Here is a 19,072-nt window from a genome sequence, read left to right as displayed (position 1 = left end):
CCGCAGCTTTCCTCGAGCTTCGCTGTAATAGGCTCTCCTGAGGAAAAAGCCGAGATCTCTCAATCCGCAGCGATCAATATGAAATCATTTACAAAATCCGGGGCATCCTTTCAATAACATCATAAAACTGGCCAAATAGGCAAATAGAAATGGTGAGAGGGTGCTTATGCTGAGCTCTCTTAAAGCAGAAGATTTGTTTGGATATAAGAGCACAGCGAGAACATGTGGTGAGCTTCTGTTGTGTTTGTGCAAAATCCCCCCAAGAGTTCAGGTTTCACTTTAAGACGAGCATCATCTGCCACCAAATGGGTTTTTGCATCCTCCCTAAATCAAAAAATGCTCATTTTATTTAACAGCTCCTCTTTGCAGGAAAAACAACAACAAAAGAAAAAAAAACTCCAAGGTCAAGAAAAGATTATGAGGGTGATTACTGCAACAGGAAACAGGATACCTCCTCTCAAAACAGCGTCTTGCAATGCCATCACTGAGGCTTCTATCTTTCCTTTTCTTCTTCACAACCTTTCACATGCACTTCTTTTTCCCTAAATCCTTCACTCTTTGTGGAGCATGTTGAACTTACTCTTCATCTGCCAACAGCCTCAGTTTGGTTGCACTAATGCAACAAATTATAATTAAAATTCCAAAAATAAACGTTCCTGAATTATTTGTTCCCCACTTGATCAAAAATATCAAGTGTCAAGGCTGTAATAGTGGTGGAACTGTGAAGTCACATCACTTTCAAGGTACACTCGTCTCTGCTCTGTTTTTATTTAAATGCTCAATTGGTGCAACAAGCTCAGCTGTCAAAATTCTCCAACCAACTTTTTCTGAGCTCAGCCTGTTTCCCAATGTTTATCTTCCTTGGTTAAGAGGGTGGCAAGTGTTGGGATGGGGTGTTGGGGTGTGTGTGAGTCACAGTAAAGAGGAAGGTTTTTTTTTTTAATGTGCTTGTTTTTATATTATTTATTTTGGTGGACAGCACTTTGTGTTCTGTAAAGTATGAAAAGTGCTTTACAAATAAAGATTGATTTGATTTGAAAATCAAATCACTTAAACAGAAATAAGCATTTTGGGCTCTATGGCCAGATATAGGCAGGGGCGGGGGGGGGAGGACCCCCCCCCCCCCCCCCCCTTTAATGCAGTGACACCCCTGAAAAGCAAACAAAAAAATCCACAACTAACTTAAGAAATACAAATTACAAAACAAAACACAAAAAGACAACACAAAAATGACAAAATAATACCAAATAATGAAAAACAACAGAAAATGGAAGAAAAAACTTAAGGATGGACTGACAGACAGATGGACAAATAGACAGACAAACATAAAAAGAAAAAAAGATCATTGCAGCCTGAACAAGGGACAAAGCAGTGTCATGGTTAAGCCTGTCCCAAGCCTGGCAAATGCAGAAGGTAGAGTCACCTAAAGCAACATAAAACATAGAATATATTTCACACAGATCAAAGGAGAAGACAGATACATGAACAGATGAAATGGAATGATAATAGGATGGTTTTCTGAGCATTTTAAGGGCTTGAAGGGATGTGACACCCCAAACTCTCAGCACACTCAGACTTGCCCCCTGATATTCTAACTGCACCCCATAGAAGGGCTGTCTGTATCTGGGCCTGTAGGGCACTGTCATCAGGCTGTGCGAGCTGTTGAAAACACAAGGAAAGCACAGCTTTGTTTGAAAATCTATGCATGTTTCCACTTTATTTGGAGTTAAAAATACAGAACAGGACAGGCTATCCCAGAAAATGTGGAGTGATTTGAGTGGAAACGTGATACGCCCATCGACTGTAGCAGTCTGAGAATTCAAACAGAATAAGGCACGTCGAAAGTTGTCTTAATTCCAACTCTGCCTCTCAACCCTTGATACAATAATGTAAAAACTTACACCAGCTGTTCTTCTTCTATCACATTTTACTATCTCTTCATGGTTTAACAGCAGCTCTGAGAAGTCCAAATAATCCAGGCTTCCTGCACGGCACATGCAGCCACTGCTTGTGTTTTAACCTTAAAACGGGGGGTTGTACTTGGTGGGTTAAATCCACACCTTGCAAAGGATTTCAAAGCTGTTTCTTCTGCCTGTTCTAGAACAGCTTGTATCTTTGTCACTGCAGCTGGATGAATGCATACAGTCTTGCTTTTGTACTTTAGGCTTTTGCAGTCGGACGCCTTCTCCTGTCTGACATAAATGATGAGAAAATGGCACGAGTAACAGTGCAATAAAAATAATAAGTATTAGTCTCCCACTCACACATGTTACATTTCCATTTTCTTTGACTTGCTCGGAATTAGCCACTATTTCCCGCTGCACCTTTGTTCCAGATCTACAGAGAGTTTGTACCTTTGTATATAGGTGCTAAACTGACAAAAGTGTTGCTGTTTGGGTTTTTATCTCAGTCATTGTTTCAAAAACAGACTGGCTGGCCAGATAAAGAACATCCCCCTGGAGCCCTCAACAGTCGGTGAAGACAGGCCTAAAAAAAAAAAAGAAATGTCCCAATTCGTGAATAATAATAGAATCACAAGCAGCATTTTAAATAACAGACTTCTGGTGTTTCCTCTGCTGCTACAAAGTCTGACCTTTTGACATTTCTGATGCCTTACGTCAAATTTGAGAACCACTTTTTCCTTTTTATTTCCGTTACACAGTTTAAAAATGAATGCAAATGATAAAATCCCCCACCCTAAACGTCCTGCATGTTCATTTATTCTTAATATCTTAGCCAGCTTCTTCCTCATCAAGGTTATTAAAGGGTAAAGCCAGTTTATCTCCACATGTATTGTTCAGAGGCCAGGCCTGACAGCTCATTATAGGTACTCTAGATGACAAGATCCATAATTACACTACTATATGTAAGGTTACCACACTTTATTGATCCCCACAGGCTGGTTTTTATTCTTCTTTGGCTGGCTATCATAATGATTAGTCAAGGGTGAGACCTCCAGGTCAGCTAAAAATATTCAGTAACTATTTCAAGCACTGACAAACTTGTGATGACTTTTTAATAAAATAAAAATAAATGTTGAAAATTCCTGGTGCAGAATGTTTTTTCCTGCAGGTATGTTTTACTGTTAAATCATACAAAATGTCGTCACATACCACCGGATGTTAGTTACAGCTGTGTACTGGGCTGATTATAACTACAGTATAAGTAACTGCTGTGGCTGCACTATTTTAAGAGGTAAACAAATGCTGTACTCAAGAGGAAGTGGTGTTAGAACAAAATACATTTTTGACTTATGTAAAAGTCAAACGTTTTCTTTCTAGGTACAGAAAAAAGTAGCTAAATACGCCAGTATTTTAAAAACATTTACTTTGATTTTTGCTTGAAATGTATTTCTTTGGATAAAGAAAGTTTGCAAAAGTATTTTTTTTATGAAAAAACATGACATACTTGTTTATAGACTTTCTGGGACCAATTTAATGATGCTGTGAAAAAAAAAATTCAAGAAACAAACCAAAACTTAAGTATTTTAAAGTAATCAAGTAAAAGTATAACGCATCTTTCTAAATATTTACACAAGGTAAAATAAAAAAAGTAAATAAATATTCCAGTATTTTGAAAAAAGTTTCCTTTGAGTTTTGCTTAAAATGTATTTATTTGGTTAAAAAATTTACAAATGTACAGTTTTTCTTTAAAAAAGTCACTTATTTGTTCATAGTGTTTCTATGACTCAACGGACGATTTTGTGAAGAAAAAAAGATAGCATACAAACCAAAACATAAGTGTTGCAAAGTAAAATCCGACCTCAGTAAAAGTTAAAATTTTTTCTTAAATACTTACGTAAGTTATAGTAAAAGTAACTAAATATAGAATTATTTTAAAAATGTTTTTTTTCGAATTTTTATACTTGAAAGTTATTCATTGGAATAAAAAAAGGAAAGTTTTGATTTAAAAAAGGCACATTTTTGTTTATTGTCTTTCTTGGACAATAAATTGAAGAAAAAAAGTATTTCAATGTGAAATCAAACTGAAGTCAAAGTAAAAAGTAAGGTAAAAGGGTATCACTTTGAATTACTTGAAAATAGATCCTCTGACAGTAAAACAGTGCTTTGATATTGTTGCTCCCCTCATAAAATTGATAGTAATTATCATACAATTACATACAAGATACCTGTAGTACATTATATTTTCATTTTAATGAAAGTCTACTTGTTTTTCAAGAACCTCCTCCGGAGCATAACAGTGGAGATGATTTAATTAGAAAAAGATCAAAAATAAAAATAGAATAAAAAGGATTGTCTGACTTTTCCCCCACTTCTTTCTGAATTCTGGGCTGTAGACATTTCTCCTGCGTCCGCCTGGTTTGGAGGAGCAACGTGCGCCCCTCTCGCGCCTTATTGCTTAATTAAATGACAAATCGGAGGAATCGGTTCGCAGGTTGCCCGAATTGACGTCAATCGGATTGGTTAGGTGACAGAGCCAGGCTCCGCCCCCCTGTGAGCCAAGGTAGAGAGGGAGGAGGAGGGAGCGAGGGGGCTGAGCTGATCCCACGTGTGACGCTTTCATTCCCGGCTCAGTAATATTCTCATAGCGGGGCTTTGCATATCGCCTGCCCTATCTGTGTATGTCTGTCACTGTTACTGTAGTCCCAGCCGATAGTTTGGACTAGATATGGAAGGAGACGGGAGTCAAGCCACATCCGGAAGCCTAAATGATTCACAACATGACCCGGGGTAAGAATTTTCTAAATTTAAACCGTCTTTTTTTTCATGTTACAACATCTTGGAGAGGACTTCTTCGCCTGCCGTGCCGGATTCGAAGGCTGTTTTTTCTCTCTCTCCCAGATGCAGTTTTAAGATGTGAAGCGACAGTAACCCCCCCTTCCTCCCCCCTCCTTTTTTTAAAATGTAGATAATTAGCACGCGCGAGTGTGTTTTCATAGTCCTTTATCCTTTAAGGTCGCTTTTAGAAGTAGTTAGTCGTCAAAATGGCCGAACTGACATCTGGACTCACTTCTGTTGTGTTTTCCCCTTACAGTAAAATGTTTATCGGTGGCCTCAGCTGGCAGACCTCACCAGGTGAGACTGTTATTCTTCGACATTTCGGCTTGTTTTGTCCGTCGCTGTGACTGGAGTGCTCGCCGGCGGCTGCCTCGGCGGTGAACGTGCGCCGCGCGCCGGGGGGACTGTATGGGATATCTGTGTGTGCTTGTTCCGTGTTATTTTTGATCTCCGTCCATCTCAAGTCCTCTATTCGACCCCTATGCGCATCGCGGGGTATTTTTGAAAGACAGCAGCGTGCCCGTGTGCGTTCGCTGCCAAATGACCCGACATGTCCTCCTTTCTTTTCTCTTCACAGACAGCCTTAGAGACTATTTTAGTAAATTCGGAGAAATAAGAGAATGTATGGTGATGAGAGACCCCACGACAAAACGCTCAAGGTAAAACACCGCTTTGCTTATTTTATTTTTATTTATTTTTTAATTTCCCCCTTCACTTTTCCCCCTCTCCTGCTCACATGACGATGCCGCTCACTTTGACCGTGTTTAGTCTTAATCCGGCGTGTGTGTCCGCGCGCCCATGTGCGCCTGCGTGCGGTTCACAGCAAGCCAGATAAGCTTAAATGCTCGCTGCTGTAAAGCTGCGGCCGAATGCAATTTGACATTGACTTTGTGACTGCAGCACAGTGTCGGCGCAGCGTCGCCTCTCATTGTAACACAGCAAAAAAAAAAAATAAAAAGGAGGATCAGAACTAGACCTGCTCTATAACCTGAATTAAGAGATTGGTGCTAAATTAGTGCATGAATATTAAGGTCATAGGAGTTAAAAAAAACTCAAAAGAAACACATAACAGATGATGGTTGTAAATGACTCAAATGTGCATTTTGATTGCATTTAATGCTGTTTTTATTGTTTGTTTGTTTTGCAGAGGATTTGGGTTTGTTACGTTTACAGATGCTGCCAGTGTAGATAAAGTCTTAGCCCAACAGCACCACGAATTAGACTCAAAGACGGTAAGTTCATTTTATCCACATTTATTTAAGACTTTGGTCTCCCATTCTATCTTTTTTTTTTTTTTTTGCCAACTGGGACACTGCTTAAGTCTCTGCGGGCAAACACCCTTTAGATTACGCAGGCCGTGTTAATCAGAGCCAGCTCCAGCGTGACTCTCCTTAGTTTCACCACAACCCTACACCAAATATGACACGGGCTCACTTCTTTTACTTCTCTGGTCGAGTGTGTCTGACACGCCCCCTTTCTTTGCTACGGCCACATGTTCAGCGTGCACATATCTCATGTGGACACAGAAGGGTGTGCTGTCTCAGGATCTGCTGCCCCGCTGCTGTTGACCCAGCAGAATTTATTTATTTATTTATTATTTTTTTTTGCAATGACTCCTGATGGTTTGATGAGGCAAAAAAAAAAAAAATACAGCATTTCTCTATGTTTTGATCCAAAACAGAGTTTCAACTCCAAAACACAGAGAGTTCTGATCCACGTGGCTGGAACTAATGATAAATGCAGCGTATGATAGCAGGTGGTGGAGCACTGCCTTACATTCCTGCCAGTATAAAATTGGTGTTTTGTTTGAAAGTCAACAGGAAGGTAGCACACAGGCGTGCACTCATCTCTAGGAAAAACGAAGGAACTGTATCGCGATTGACTTTAGGAATTTGTCAGGGGATGAATAATTTAAGATGTTAGTCGTTTTTGAGAGATTTTTTCGAGTGATGGATTAGATAGGCTTCAGCTGAAATTATGTTTGTCTGGGATTTCTTCTCCTTAATATTCAGATATGCCGGTGTGGTGTGCTTGCGCTCGCATGAACAGCAGAGGCGGCGAGTGTGTGCTACCCATTCCAGCTCTTTGTAGAGATAGATTTCATAGGGTTTTTTGCAGATAAGTTCAGGAAGCTGCAATGCTTGGTAACCTTTTTCATTAATGCAAATTGAGGGTTTATTTTAAAGTAAATCTTAAATTTACATTTATTTTGAAGTTTCTGGACATTGAGAGCAGTTAATTGTTGACCCATTGACTGTGTATGAGAACTGGACTGAGTGACCCCCCCCCGCATTCCCAATAGGAAGTACCCGCTGGCTTCAAGAAGCCAAAATTTAATGGACTTTTACTGAGAAATAAACAGCTATTATTCAGTCATTACTTTTGTTAGAGTAACCATTCATCCTGTTACATTTTTTGACATGTTCTTTCTAATCCTAACTTTTCTCTATATTTTTTTCTGTAGTTCAAGTTATTCAAGTTATACACTGACCAATCAGACGCTTCAATAAAACTATGTTGAACATTCAGAATATTTGATTGACAGATTCTTTCGAGCCCACTTTCATTGGAAAGGAATCACATCTGTTGACTAATTGAAAGACTCCGTTCAGGTAAAAGCTGCTTGCAATGACTCGCCAGAGGTTACGACAGGTCAGGTTTTGTGGCTTCCTGCTGGAAAATGTGTTGCGGTGTGTCAGCACAGACACATTGAACTTGTTATCATCCCTGCCCTGTCAGTTTTCTTATAGCCTTCATGGGGAAAGAACAGGCGGATAGCGAATAACAATGGCTTCATTTTCCTCTGCAAATCCGTAGATATGGAGTAAACTCAAGGTGAAATGACCAATGAACGAAGCTGACAGCTTAGCAAAACTCATAAAGCGGGAGGGGGGGGGGGACGCAGTGCGTTGCTTTACGGGGGTGATGATTCAAACATACTTTGAATTTTGGAGCTTTTTTTGATAACTTCAAGTTTGACATTTTGAATGAAGAGCTTCGTGACAGCTTGACAGCATATGCACTAACAGCAAAGGTCGTGGGGGAAGGGAGCGGTGGAGGTGTGTAACGAGGGGGGGGGGGGGGGGGGGGCACACATAGAAATACACTTGCGAGGAGGCCTGCTCAGCTCCAGGGTTTTGCTGATGCTTGATAAACAGAACTGGTGTTGCTTTACCGCCTCCCCCCTCAGCAGGCAGCAAAGGAAAGACAGTGGGAATAAAATTCCTCATATTTGAACCAATCCATTAACGTCTTCCCATCACCTCATTACACTGCGATTAATTTCAGAGCACCTTTTGCAACTAAAAGATTTTTGATCATTTTCTAATAAGCAAAAACATTCTGTCTTGATCAAAACAGTAGCGGCATTTATCTGTTTTACAGAGGCGTAAAATATTAATAACAGATTATTACTTCAACAGCTGGACAGCCACCATGCAACACATTTATTATAGGTCACTAATAACACTCTCAATCTACCTTTTAATATCTATTACCTGGTTGGCTTGACATCCCATTCTCCCCGTTTTGTCCCTCATTTGAGAACTGACAGAAACCTACCTGAAGAACTGAACAGTGACATTTGAAGGTCTGATGAAAAGACTCTGGAATGCAAAGCCACGGCAAAGTTCTGCATCCTAACCCCCCTCTGCCACTCACTCCCGCGCTCACTCAAAGGGGCTTGTTGTGAAGAATTTCATTCTTTATTTTTTTGCCTCTATCAGTCTTTTTCCTTTGAAAAAAATCAATGCACCTCACAGCCAAAACCCACTTCAGACTTTAAAAAGGGTACATTTCTGTCTCCCCCTTTTAGTAGAGCGCTAACAACAAACAGGATGAGACTCTTAAACTGAGGTATTATGGGATAAGATATTTGATATCAGTTTTTTTTATATATTCAGTTTTACATTGTAAAGTTAGTTAGTAAGCTAGTTATTTAGTCTTATGTGTGCACTGTTCTGTCATTTATCGCTGGGATACGTTTTAAAAATGCCCCTCAATAGGTGAAATCAATAGGATTGTAAATGTTTTTAAGGCCCATACCATGCTATTCTTAAGCCTTTCAGAGTAAACTATATCCATATTTATGATAATATATTATCTTTGGCACACTAAAAAAGACATTTTTTACTTTAAAAGTTTGTTCTCTTAGCCAGAAGTAAAGCGTCTCGATCTCTGAGGCTCCGGCTTTTGCTCCTTTTGGGTGCCGCCCATTTCAGGACGTCAACCTGGAGTCGGGATCGGCAGCGTGTTTTCGTTTCGCACACAAAAACAAACAACATCGGAACTTTTGCATCACTGCTATCTCTGCAGAGAAAGTGTGTGTTAGCCTGGGGGCCTCACTTGTGTTCGTCACAATGTGAGAACCCATTCATTTTCGTGGATTGGGAGGGTCTGGTGGTCAGAGCAAAGGTTTTTAGAGGAATACTCAAAGATGAGTGAATTGATTAAGATACCGCTTTGGGGTTGTTTATAGTGAGGAATGGATATTATAATACACCTAAAAGCTCCAAAAAGTTGATTTTGCATTATATAAACCAATTAATGCTGTTAAAGCTCTCACTGCAGACTCTATACACTTGAATTGAATTGACATTAACATTTTGACACTCTTCTCTTTTGTCTAAACTCTCAAAGTTCAAATCTTCGTAGAAAAATAAGTGCAGTATTATAGAAAGAAATAAAAAAGATCTGATCATAGTCAAAGATTTAAGGAGATCTGACAAACTGAACGCATCCTGTCCAGGAGACAAAGCATGAAGGAGATTGATTGACAAGGCTTCCAACTAGTGAGTACGCAGAACACAGTGCACTGTTAAAAAGAAAAGAAGAAAAGTAACATGCAAAATTGCACTGAAGAAAATCTGGGAGAGAGGAACCGCGCTAGGTAAAGGGACCACTGTATTCAAATATGGGTAACATTGACAGCAGTAGTAATTCTTTGAGTACAGCTTCAATTGGAAGTTTTAACATTTCCCTAATCAGTGGGAAATTAAATGGCAGAAGTTCACAGAAACATCTGCAGAAGTGGATTTTCGTGAGTTGCTCGGTTTATATTCAGAAAACTTAGATCAGATGATTACACACATCGGAGAAAGCTGTTTGCGTTGTCTTCCTCACCATTCATCACTGTAGCGTATCTCTGGGTTGTCCAGACCGCATTGCATTAGCATCTATCATGTCTTTTATAGAGTTGCTCTGCAGAAATAGAAAAGATAAACCGGTAGAGAGAATGTGCATAGTTGTTGATGTGTAAGCAGATGTTGCTTTGACAGTAGTCGTTTACAGTTACAGCACACCAAAAAAAGTCCTCAACTGAATCTTTGTTGCCACAAAAGCTTTAGGACCGTGCCACTAAAGCAGCAGATTTGTCATGTCATTCTTTTTTTATAAATAAAAGAGATTACAATCAGATTAGTTTAGGATTAGGTTAGTTTTGGGGTTGTTTTTCCGATTTTCTCGTAGTTTTTAATCACTTTAAAAGCAGAAGGATACATGAAAACATCCCCTCCTTCTGTTTGGTTATTTGTCATGTTCATTGTTGTCATTTTGACACTTTTTCAAAACAAAACCTTGAGTCGAGTAGTAAATATTTAATGAGAGTACCTGCCTTAAATTTTCAAATATTTTTGAGTACAAGAGGAAAGCCTTGATGTAAGTAAGGTTTCTTCAAAGGAATGCTACATGTTTTTAACAGGTGATTTATATATATTATATAACTAAACTACATAACAATTGAGATACACACTCATACATTTGACTGGAGACGGTGTTAAATCAAATAGACTTGTTCTGTCATCTTGTTGTTTTTTTAGTTTGTCAGTTTCATGTTATGTGAGAAATTAGGAGGCTTAAATTGATGAATTATAAATGAGATACTGGATGCAGCTACAGAGTAGATTTGCACATTTGGATTGTTATGAGGACTTTAAACATATTTGTAAAAGTTACAATTTGTATAGTGGCTTATAATAAATTTTATTTAAGTTGAGGTTTTTGAATAATGTTCATTTATTTTTTAAATTTGATATTACATTTGTTTTAATTGAGATTTAAACAAACAAACACGATATTTTGAAATAAAGAACAGATTCAAACAGAACTGGTAGTGCAACAATCTGTAGGATTTGGTCAATTTTTAGTGCTTTTTAATTACCTTCATTTAATTATTTGAAATGACATGTCTATCAATCTCAGCAGCCAACAAATAACACAATGTTAATTATTTAGTCTTGGGTAATGTCTTACTAGTTTTCGCATGGCTGTAGATGTAGGATAAATTAAATCCAATAGTGAAAGAAAATCTGACTCACAGTGATGCATGGTGGTGGTCTTATCATGGTGTAAGACTGCTGTTGTATATTTGTTGAATGAAGAGATGAAGTAGAAAGATTATCAAAGCCTTTCATTTAATCTTTGGGAAAAAGTGTGTTTGCGTTTCAGCAAGATAAAGTTTTAGGCGTTATAGAAACAACCACGAGAAGTTAAATGTTGTAGCAGTTAGCCCTAAAGGGTTTTTAAAAAAACATGTCAAAGCTGATTAGGTGTGTATGTGAACAAATTAGTTTTTTGGAGAAGAAACAACTAGGCCAAGGCCTCGGTCTTATGCAAGTACAATAAAAACACTGCATCTCAGTTCTTAGTATTGATAGTATATGAGAACTGGACTTAGTGACCCCTTCCCCCGGCATTCCTATTAGAAAATACCAGCTGGTTCCAAGAAGCCAAAAGTAAGAAGTAAACAGCTATTATTACTCAGTCATTCTATTTGTCAGAATAACTGTTCTTGCTTTGCTACCTTTTTTGACATGTTCTTGTTAATCCTATTTTTTTCATATTACTACTGTAGTGCAGGTTATTCAAGTTATAAACTGACCAATCAGATGCCTCAATAAGAATATGTGGTCTCACATCGAACGTTGGAAACATTTGATTGATAGAGTTCAAGTAGCCCCTGGAAGCCTGAACCGTCCGAAGCGAAGTAATAATGCATACTTCGAAGGCCATTAACCCGCTTATACCATGGTCACTTACTAAAGAAATAAATAGTAACCAGTTTCTAGTCCTTAATTCTTGTTTTTTTCCAATTTGGATCACTTTTCTCACAAAAAGCGGACAATTTGTTACCACCGCGTAACAAATAGTCCGCATCGCGCCGCACCACCGCTGCAGTCTAGATTCGCAGATTATAAAGCGATATATATATTGAATAAAGCATCAGTTCAGAGAGAAAGTTCACCTCGTACTGTTTGTTCTTATCCAGATGATGAAGCAAAAGGTTGTTTTAGTGATACAAAACATTTAAGCTAAGTGACCGGAACTTCTTTTTTCACTGTGCGGTTATCCTGTGGTATATCACTTTTTAATGCACACCCAGCAGCCAATCAGAATCGAGTATTCACCCAGACCATGGAATAAATAATTATATGCAATTTACCAACTTTAAAATTAAACGTGCATTATTATTATTATTCTTACTAAAACTCAATACCTAGTAAAGGCTTACAGTTTTAAGTTTGAGACATTTATGGAGGTGATAGGTTAATAATCTGTGCTCATAGTTTGGATGTTTACAGTGAGGTAGAAAAAAGCTTTGAAGACATCACCATAGTAGGCATGAATAGGCAGCAGCTCAATACAATGTGGACAGAAAGTCAAACACGGGAGCCAAACTCGCTTGCGTTAAAGTGTGAGCAGGTGCTTTGTCTTTTTGCATTTAATTGAGGGCAAAGGCAGTAACAGGGAGTCCTGTATCTGTCACATTTCTCATGCAGATCACTGGGTGTCTGCTTAGGCGGAAGCCCGTTTTCACTGCAAAATTCGAATCCCAAATCTAGGGATCATAAGGAACTGCCTTTTTGAGGTGTTATTTTACAACAAAAATCAGTGAAGATTGACAGCGCAGATACGGCACATTTATGTTGTAATTTCTTGTCTGGTCTCTTGTTATCACACATGCACACCTGTGGACCCGTTTGCACACTTATATTGGGAGAAGCTGCAAGCATTGATAAGGCTTTTTCCTTTTAGCTTAAACACCGCAGCACCACGCTTGTGTAGATATGTCTTAAGAGAGAAGAAGAGAGTTTACCCAGGAGCTGCAATAATATATGAATACCTTTTTTATTTTTATTTTTTTTTTAACTTTTTTAAGATGTGAACTTAAGATAGATGCTGTTTTCTGCCCTGATCTCCCACAGTCACATGCAAAGGTAGCCCTTGGAGGCTCACTTGTAAAAAGGAGTGGGAGATAAAAAGATGCTGGGGTGGGGTTAGGGGGGGTTTCTTCTTGGTCTGTTCTCATTTATTATGTTGACTTATCAGGTTGTATAATGTCTGGAGGAAATCCACTTTTGCTCCTTTGGGAGATCATACAACAAAGGTGCATCTAAACATATTGGGCGCAAGTTTTCTAATTGTGAGAAAAATGGAGTAAGCGGGCTGTTTCGCTTTAGGCTGCAGCCATGTGAGGTAATTCACCAGTAGCACAGCCTTAGCATGTCGTGCCGATGTGCTCCACATGAACTGAACCGTGTAAACTGGTAAGATAGTTAGGATTTATCTAAAGTACTCACACTGCAAAAAGGCACACATCCTGTAATTGCAGGGCTCTTTGAAAATGACATTACATTAGTGGTTGCCAGTCAATTGTACATAAAAGATTCTGCTACCATGAGATTGCAAAAGTAATTGAATCAAAGGGGGAAAAGAGGACCTCATACATCGTATTGACAGCTCTAGATAACAGCAGCTGCTAATAATAAGACTCTAATCTATGCACCAAATGAAATATTTTGTCAAAGGTTCTCTCATTTATCGTGTTTGAATACTAGGTCTTACTCTTGGCTGAAATTTGTTTATTTTTGTACCGGTATATTGCTAGGAAAAAACAATAGGTAAACAATGCGATGTAGATTGTTATTCCATGTTCCATTCTAGTAAGCATTTTGATTACAGCTTACATTTCAATATGCTGCATCTTCAGCTACAGTAATTTCTCTCCATAACAATTTGATATTATGGTCGTATTCTCCAGCCCTACATGTCTTTGGCACATTCAGGTCGGAGCAGATTGTTCATTTAACTCCAAGTCTGTTTTCTGCCTGTGATTTTTTTTTCCGCTTGGAAGAAACCCCCAAAGATCAGGGTTAATAAAATACTTTTACTGCTGTTATATGAGGACCACAGCACTGCAGCTGAATCAGAGGAGCAGCTTCTGTTATGCATCTTCATTTTATGATGTTTAATACGTTTCCCGGGTTTTAATGTGACTTGTGTGTGTGATTTTTAGCAGATTGCAATGTTCTTTCCAGAGAGCAGCATCTCTCTCCTTGCAACCCTGCCACGCACCACCTTGTTTTTCCACTGTGTTCCTGATGCTCACGAACACTGACACCTGCGAATGTGAGTGAGGCCTCTAGTTGCTTTGGAGTTATCCGTGGTCCTCTGTGACCTCGCTGACTATTACATACCTTGCTTTTTGCTAGCCAACCCGTGCTAATGCACCGTCTTCGGGGGTGGGGGGTGGGGGAGTCCAGGTTCCTGGGACATGGTTTTGTAACCTTTTCCAGCTTGATGAGCATCAACAGCTCCTGTTCCAGGGATCTTTAAAACAATCCCACATGGGTATTTGGCTAGTAGGGAATCATTTCCTGTTTCATTTTAACCCTAATAACAAATATTTACTTCGTTTAGCATCTTACAAATGTGATTTCTAAGCCATCATCTCACAGATTCCTTGATTAACTTGCCGTCAATCTTTTGCATCTTTAGGGTTTCTTCTTAGAAAAAGGGTAAAAAAAAAAGTATTTTGAAAAAAAAGATCAAATGTATTAAATCACTTAATTAAAAACATTTTTTTCCAGAAATGAACAGAATTTCATGTCATAAAGCACAAAACGTTCTGAATTGAAACCAGGGGAATTTATGTGTTATGTGTTATAATATGTGTTTTTGGTGTTTTTGACCTGTTTTTGTGGCATTTTTGTCATGATGGAGGAAAAAGGAAAAGGAAAAATAAGATGAAAACTGCATTTGTGAGTATTTCTTTATTCAAATACTGGCGAATGAAGAGCTGACAAAAAAATGCTGTTTGAAAAAGATTGTAGATGTGACGTAGAAAATTAGCTTGGCAGACCACAAGCTCGTTGCTCTGCTCTGCTCTGTCTGATGCATTCACTTGCAGATAAATCCGTGTATGTTTTCCTCATCCGAGCTGAGATCTGGTTTGAAACTGTACAGCTGGATAACTCTGATATTGCTCACCCTTTTTCTTGCAGTGGTTGGGTTTGTCAGGGGCTGCAAGCAAAGGGTTGATGGGATATCAGCGCAAGCCTACTTCACACCAACAGTCCCAACCACAACTTAGAGCAGCAACTCAGCAAATTTCTAATAAACTACTGCCGCTCTGCAGAAACTATGTCCTTGAAAATGAAAAAGATTTTGCCTAAAAACAGCATAATTATAATTAAAAGACCACTGGGAATGCTTTTAAGAATGGATCAAAAGATTTTAATGTAACTTTAAAGTAAAATAGCATTAAATAAAAATGTCATCTTATTTTCCGCCGTCCTCCTGCCACCCATATAAAATGTTTTTGCTCCGCCACTGAGTGAAACAGATTTTTGGAAAATAAATAAAGCAGAATTTTAAATGCTAAAATAAATGCTTTATTGGTAACTGTTGTTCACATATTATTTAGCATTCAGGCTTCAAATGTAACAAAAAAAAAGGCAAATTTAAGAAGAAATAATTGAAAGAAAAAAACATATGGCTCATGGCTAGGATTGAAGTATTCTTGTAAATAAAAAAATCCCCTATTCTCTGAAGAAAAGGGTATTAATTGCTACTCTCCTTCTAATTTTGTAATTTTTCTTAAGGAGGCATTCATCTTTTTATGTTATCTAAAAAGGCACTTGTACATTCCTTACAAAGATTATTGAGTAAATCCTCACTTTGTGTTGTTCTGAGTGTGACTCAAACAATCAGTTTAATACAATTCCGTGCAGGCAGTTGTTTCCTTCTGATAATTGTAATATCTTAAGCTGACAAAAGACTTTGACATTTAATACTTTTTAAGTGCTCCTTTGTGCATTGAGGAAAAACAAATTTCTTAATAGTAAACAGAAATTCTCAGCAGGACGGAAACACAAATCATTAATGAGATAAAGATGGGGTGTGATGCTTTTTTTTAAACGTGATCTCTAAAAGCTAGATGAATTGTCAAGTATTGGACTTTGGTATTCAAAGCATAATGTGCTATGTTTGCTCAATTAGGTTGCACAAAATAATTGAGTTTGAATTGGTTATGCCTGGGGTTGTGTGCTAACACCAATCTTTAAATGAAATTCATTACAAGCAGGGTAACCGGGCCCAGGTGTTATTGAATTCATTTCTCATTTTGACCTGATTTAGAGCGATAATGGTAATAAGTGATACTGGCAGAAAGATGACAGTGACATTGTGGCATCGCAGCTTCCCTTCAAACAGATTAAAATGCAGTGAGTCTCAATGGCTTAATTGATCCATGCAGATGGCGCCTTTTCTTTGTGAGTTTCAATTGTTTTTTTCCCCCCAGCAGGATACAATATAATTTTCTTTAAGAACTCCATCTGTGCTGAAGAAAAACTTTCAGAAATGCTTAGAGTTAGCAAGTTAAATTCACATTACTCAGGATTATATGTGACAAAACGGGAGGAAAAAAGCGCAAAAGAGCAGCCTTTATTTTATGTTCATTTTCAAACTCATTATTATTCCAACAAGGACAGTTTAGGTTGACATTGCTGTTGAGGCAGTTCATGACTCTTCACTGTAAGTGCAAGGTTGATGAGACCCCTTTCAGCCCCCCACCCCCTCCCCCACATACCTTCAGAGCAAGGAAATTAATGAGGAAAATGAAGCTAATAGTATAACAAGCTCAAGATGGAGAAATAGGCTGATGTGACGCTTCCTCCTGGTTGTTTGGCAATATCTGGAGGCGTCACTGGCCTCAGACACTCATTTTCTTCCTGTCATAGTCAATCAGGGATTTCTGCCTAAAATAAAAGTGATGCTGTGCTGCAACAATGACCAGCACAGTGTTGGTTTTGGTTGGTCTGCATACAAAATTATTTTCCCTTTTTACTGCCATGGTGAGGATTAGACAATATCAATCAGTCTAAATGAAATGTATGAAAAAAAAGTATCACTAATGTTTGAGTTTTAAATGCAATTACTAGTTCAAACAATCAATATGTGGTTATGTGGTCATTTAAATTGCATTGCCAGCTGGAAAAACCCCCAAAAGGTTGTACTTACAATGTTTCTTTCAGCCCCTTCAGGAAGAATATCAATTGAGTTTGACAAGACCAGTGGTATTGGTCCATCCTACCAAACACTTTAAACTCAAAACCAAAGCAGATACTTGGCAGATCTATTTGGCTAAAAAATCATTCAGAAAGGAAGTCATCTAACATGCTGCATATTTTAAAAAAAAGGTATGTATGATGAGGATTTTTAAAAGAAAATTTTGTTTAACGTTTTTTAAGTAAATGTAGGATTATAGGATGTGGTAGTTAATTCTTTAGTCACATGCACCCATATGGGGGTTGACCTTTATGGGTGTTGTGGGTTTTTGGGTTGTCCAGGCCCATGGAGGGTCGTAGACAGGTGCAGCTGCTCTTAAAAGGGGCGCAGGTGTGTCTTGCAGTTCCCTGGAGAAGTGCACAACCACCTCGAGGGATAACATGAGAATGGACCAAACCATTGTTGTGTGGGCTGTGAGTGTATCGTGAAGTAAGGATAATATCAGTTGCGCTTATATTTGACAAATACGTGATGCTGTCAAACGATACCCTTACGCCACTAGTGGTTAGTAAAGTGGAGGAACTGGCTCATAACTGATTGTGCACGTAAAGCCACACGCACAGGTGTGCAGGTAATACATAAGTCTGTAGGATGCCCACAACAAGCTCTGATTGTCTAATTTCCTAAATTCAAACAGCCAGGCAGCGCACAAGGAGCACACACCTATCACTTGAACAGCTCAAATGGGTTTCTTGCACAGGATTTGTGCAGGATTTGGGTAGTTAAATTACTGAAAAATTCATACAACATGCTAGTGTCTCAGCTACTTAACCCTATCTTGTCTTTCCGTGTTACGTGTTTGCCGTGACCTGTCGCCTGCGCGATGCACATAAAAAAATGTATATGAACATTTTTGCGTTCATATACACATTTTTGTCAAAATTTGATATTTCCTGCAAGCCACTTCTGTGCCTCATACAGGTTTACCCATTTTCTGCCTGCAGACAACCGGTATCCATCTGTAGTTGTGACTATGGCTTTACATGGAACATTAAAGTTTACATTACATTAAAGTTTAGGCGGTTCTCAGTCGACTCCAAACTATTAACCAACATGTTTCATCGTGAAATTTCTTAACCTTAACCTTTATCAGACTGTGAGGAAGGTGCAAAACACAGTTTTTGCACCTTGCAGACGTATTTCTTTAGAAGAAAAAATCCCTTCTATTGTTAAAGGCTGTGTTGGTTCATTTAAGAGCACTTTTATTGTAATTGCAATAACTCCTGCCAACCATGAATGCAGCACCAGGCTTTAGAAGTGGCTCTTCAATTTAAAAGAAAAACTCATCTCAAGCAAATTATGTTGTTTGGAGAAATTGCCATTAGGATGAGTTAAAGAAAAGAAAAGGGACATTAAATAATGTGTGGATTTTTGCCACAAAAAATATAATTTTTGATTAAATGTTCATTTTTAAATCCTTTAGGTTCAATCCTATTTCTTTGACCAAATCTGTTTGGGTTTTCTTCCGTCAGTTCAAAACCAAATCGACTTCTTGGGGGTATTCCAGAAGGCATGTGTAAATTACCCTGATTTTATCCCTGAAGTCCCCCACTAACTTACTTACTGTGGGCATGTGGGTTCCAAAAGACCGGATATGAGTTGGCGTAATTACGCTCGACTTGGTAACCCTGGGTTAATGCACGTACACGGCAAATACATAAAGGCATTCTCAATTGATGACCGATTTCCAGAGTCAGCATGGAAACGCGTGGAGAAAGAAAGAGAGCGCTATACTTCAGTGAGACCGAGTCGGAGGTTTTAATGACAGCGTATGAAGATTATACGGCCATCAAAAAAGTAATATGGCTGCATCATCAGCAAAAAAAAGAGTTTCTGCTTGTAGAAAAATAACAAAGTAAACGCACGAGTTTCTATCTGATTTCTATTTTCATTGTGACGCATATATAACTTGTCCAACTTAAATAAATTACTTAAATTGTTAACAAATAATTGAGTTAAATTAATTCAACCTAATTTCTTATGTCTAT

At 38.4% G+C, this 19,072-nt stretch overlaps 1 protein-coding gene across 10 annotated transcripts in view; it reads left to right on the top strand.

Moving 5' to 3' along the window:
• Positions 1 to 4,456: 4,456 nt before the first annotated feature.
• Positions 4,457 to 19,072, top strand: part of msi2b (musashi RNA-binding protein 2b) — a 309,333-nt gene continuing 294,717 nt past the window's right edge. For all 10 annotated transcript variants that reach the window (XM_023962334.2, XM_023962331.2, XM_023962333.2 and 7 more), the window contains exons 1-4: positions 4,457 to 4,691; positions 4,996 to 5,036; positions 5,317 to 5,398; positions 5,887 to 5,971. In XM_023962334.2, coding sequence (XP_023818102.1) covers positions 4,630 to 4,691; positions 4,996 to 5,036; positions 5,317 to 5,398; positions 5,887 to 5,971 — 270 coding nt within the window. In that variant the 5' untranslated portion in view covers positions 4,457 to 4,629. The remainder of the gene's footprint in view (positions 4,692 to 4,995; positions 5,037 to 5,316; positions 5,399 to 5,886; positions 5,972 to 19,072) is intronic.

The sequence above is a fragment of the Oryzias latipes genome, chromosome 14 (genome assembly GCF_053564925.1).
Source record: "Oryzias latipes strain Hd-rR chromosome 14, Olatipes_Hd-rR_3.1".
Taxonomy (NCBI): domain Eukaryota; kingdom Metazoa; phylum Chordata; class Actinopteri; order Beloniformes; family Adrianichthyidae; genus Oryzias; species Oryzias latipes.
The sequence above is the reverse complement of the archived record's forward strand: the minus strand, read 5'-3'. Positions and strand labels throughout refer to the sequence as shown.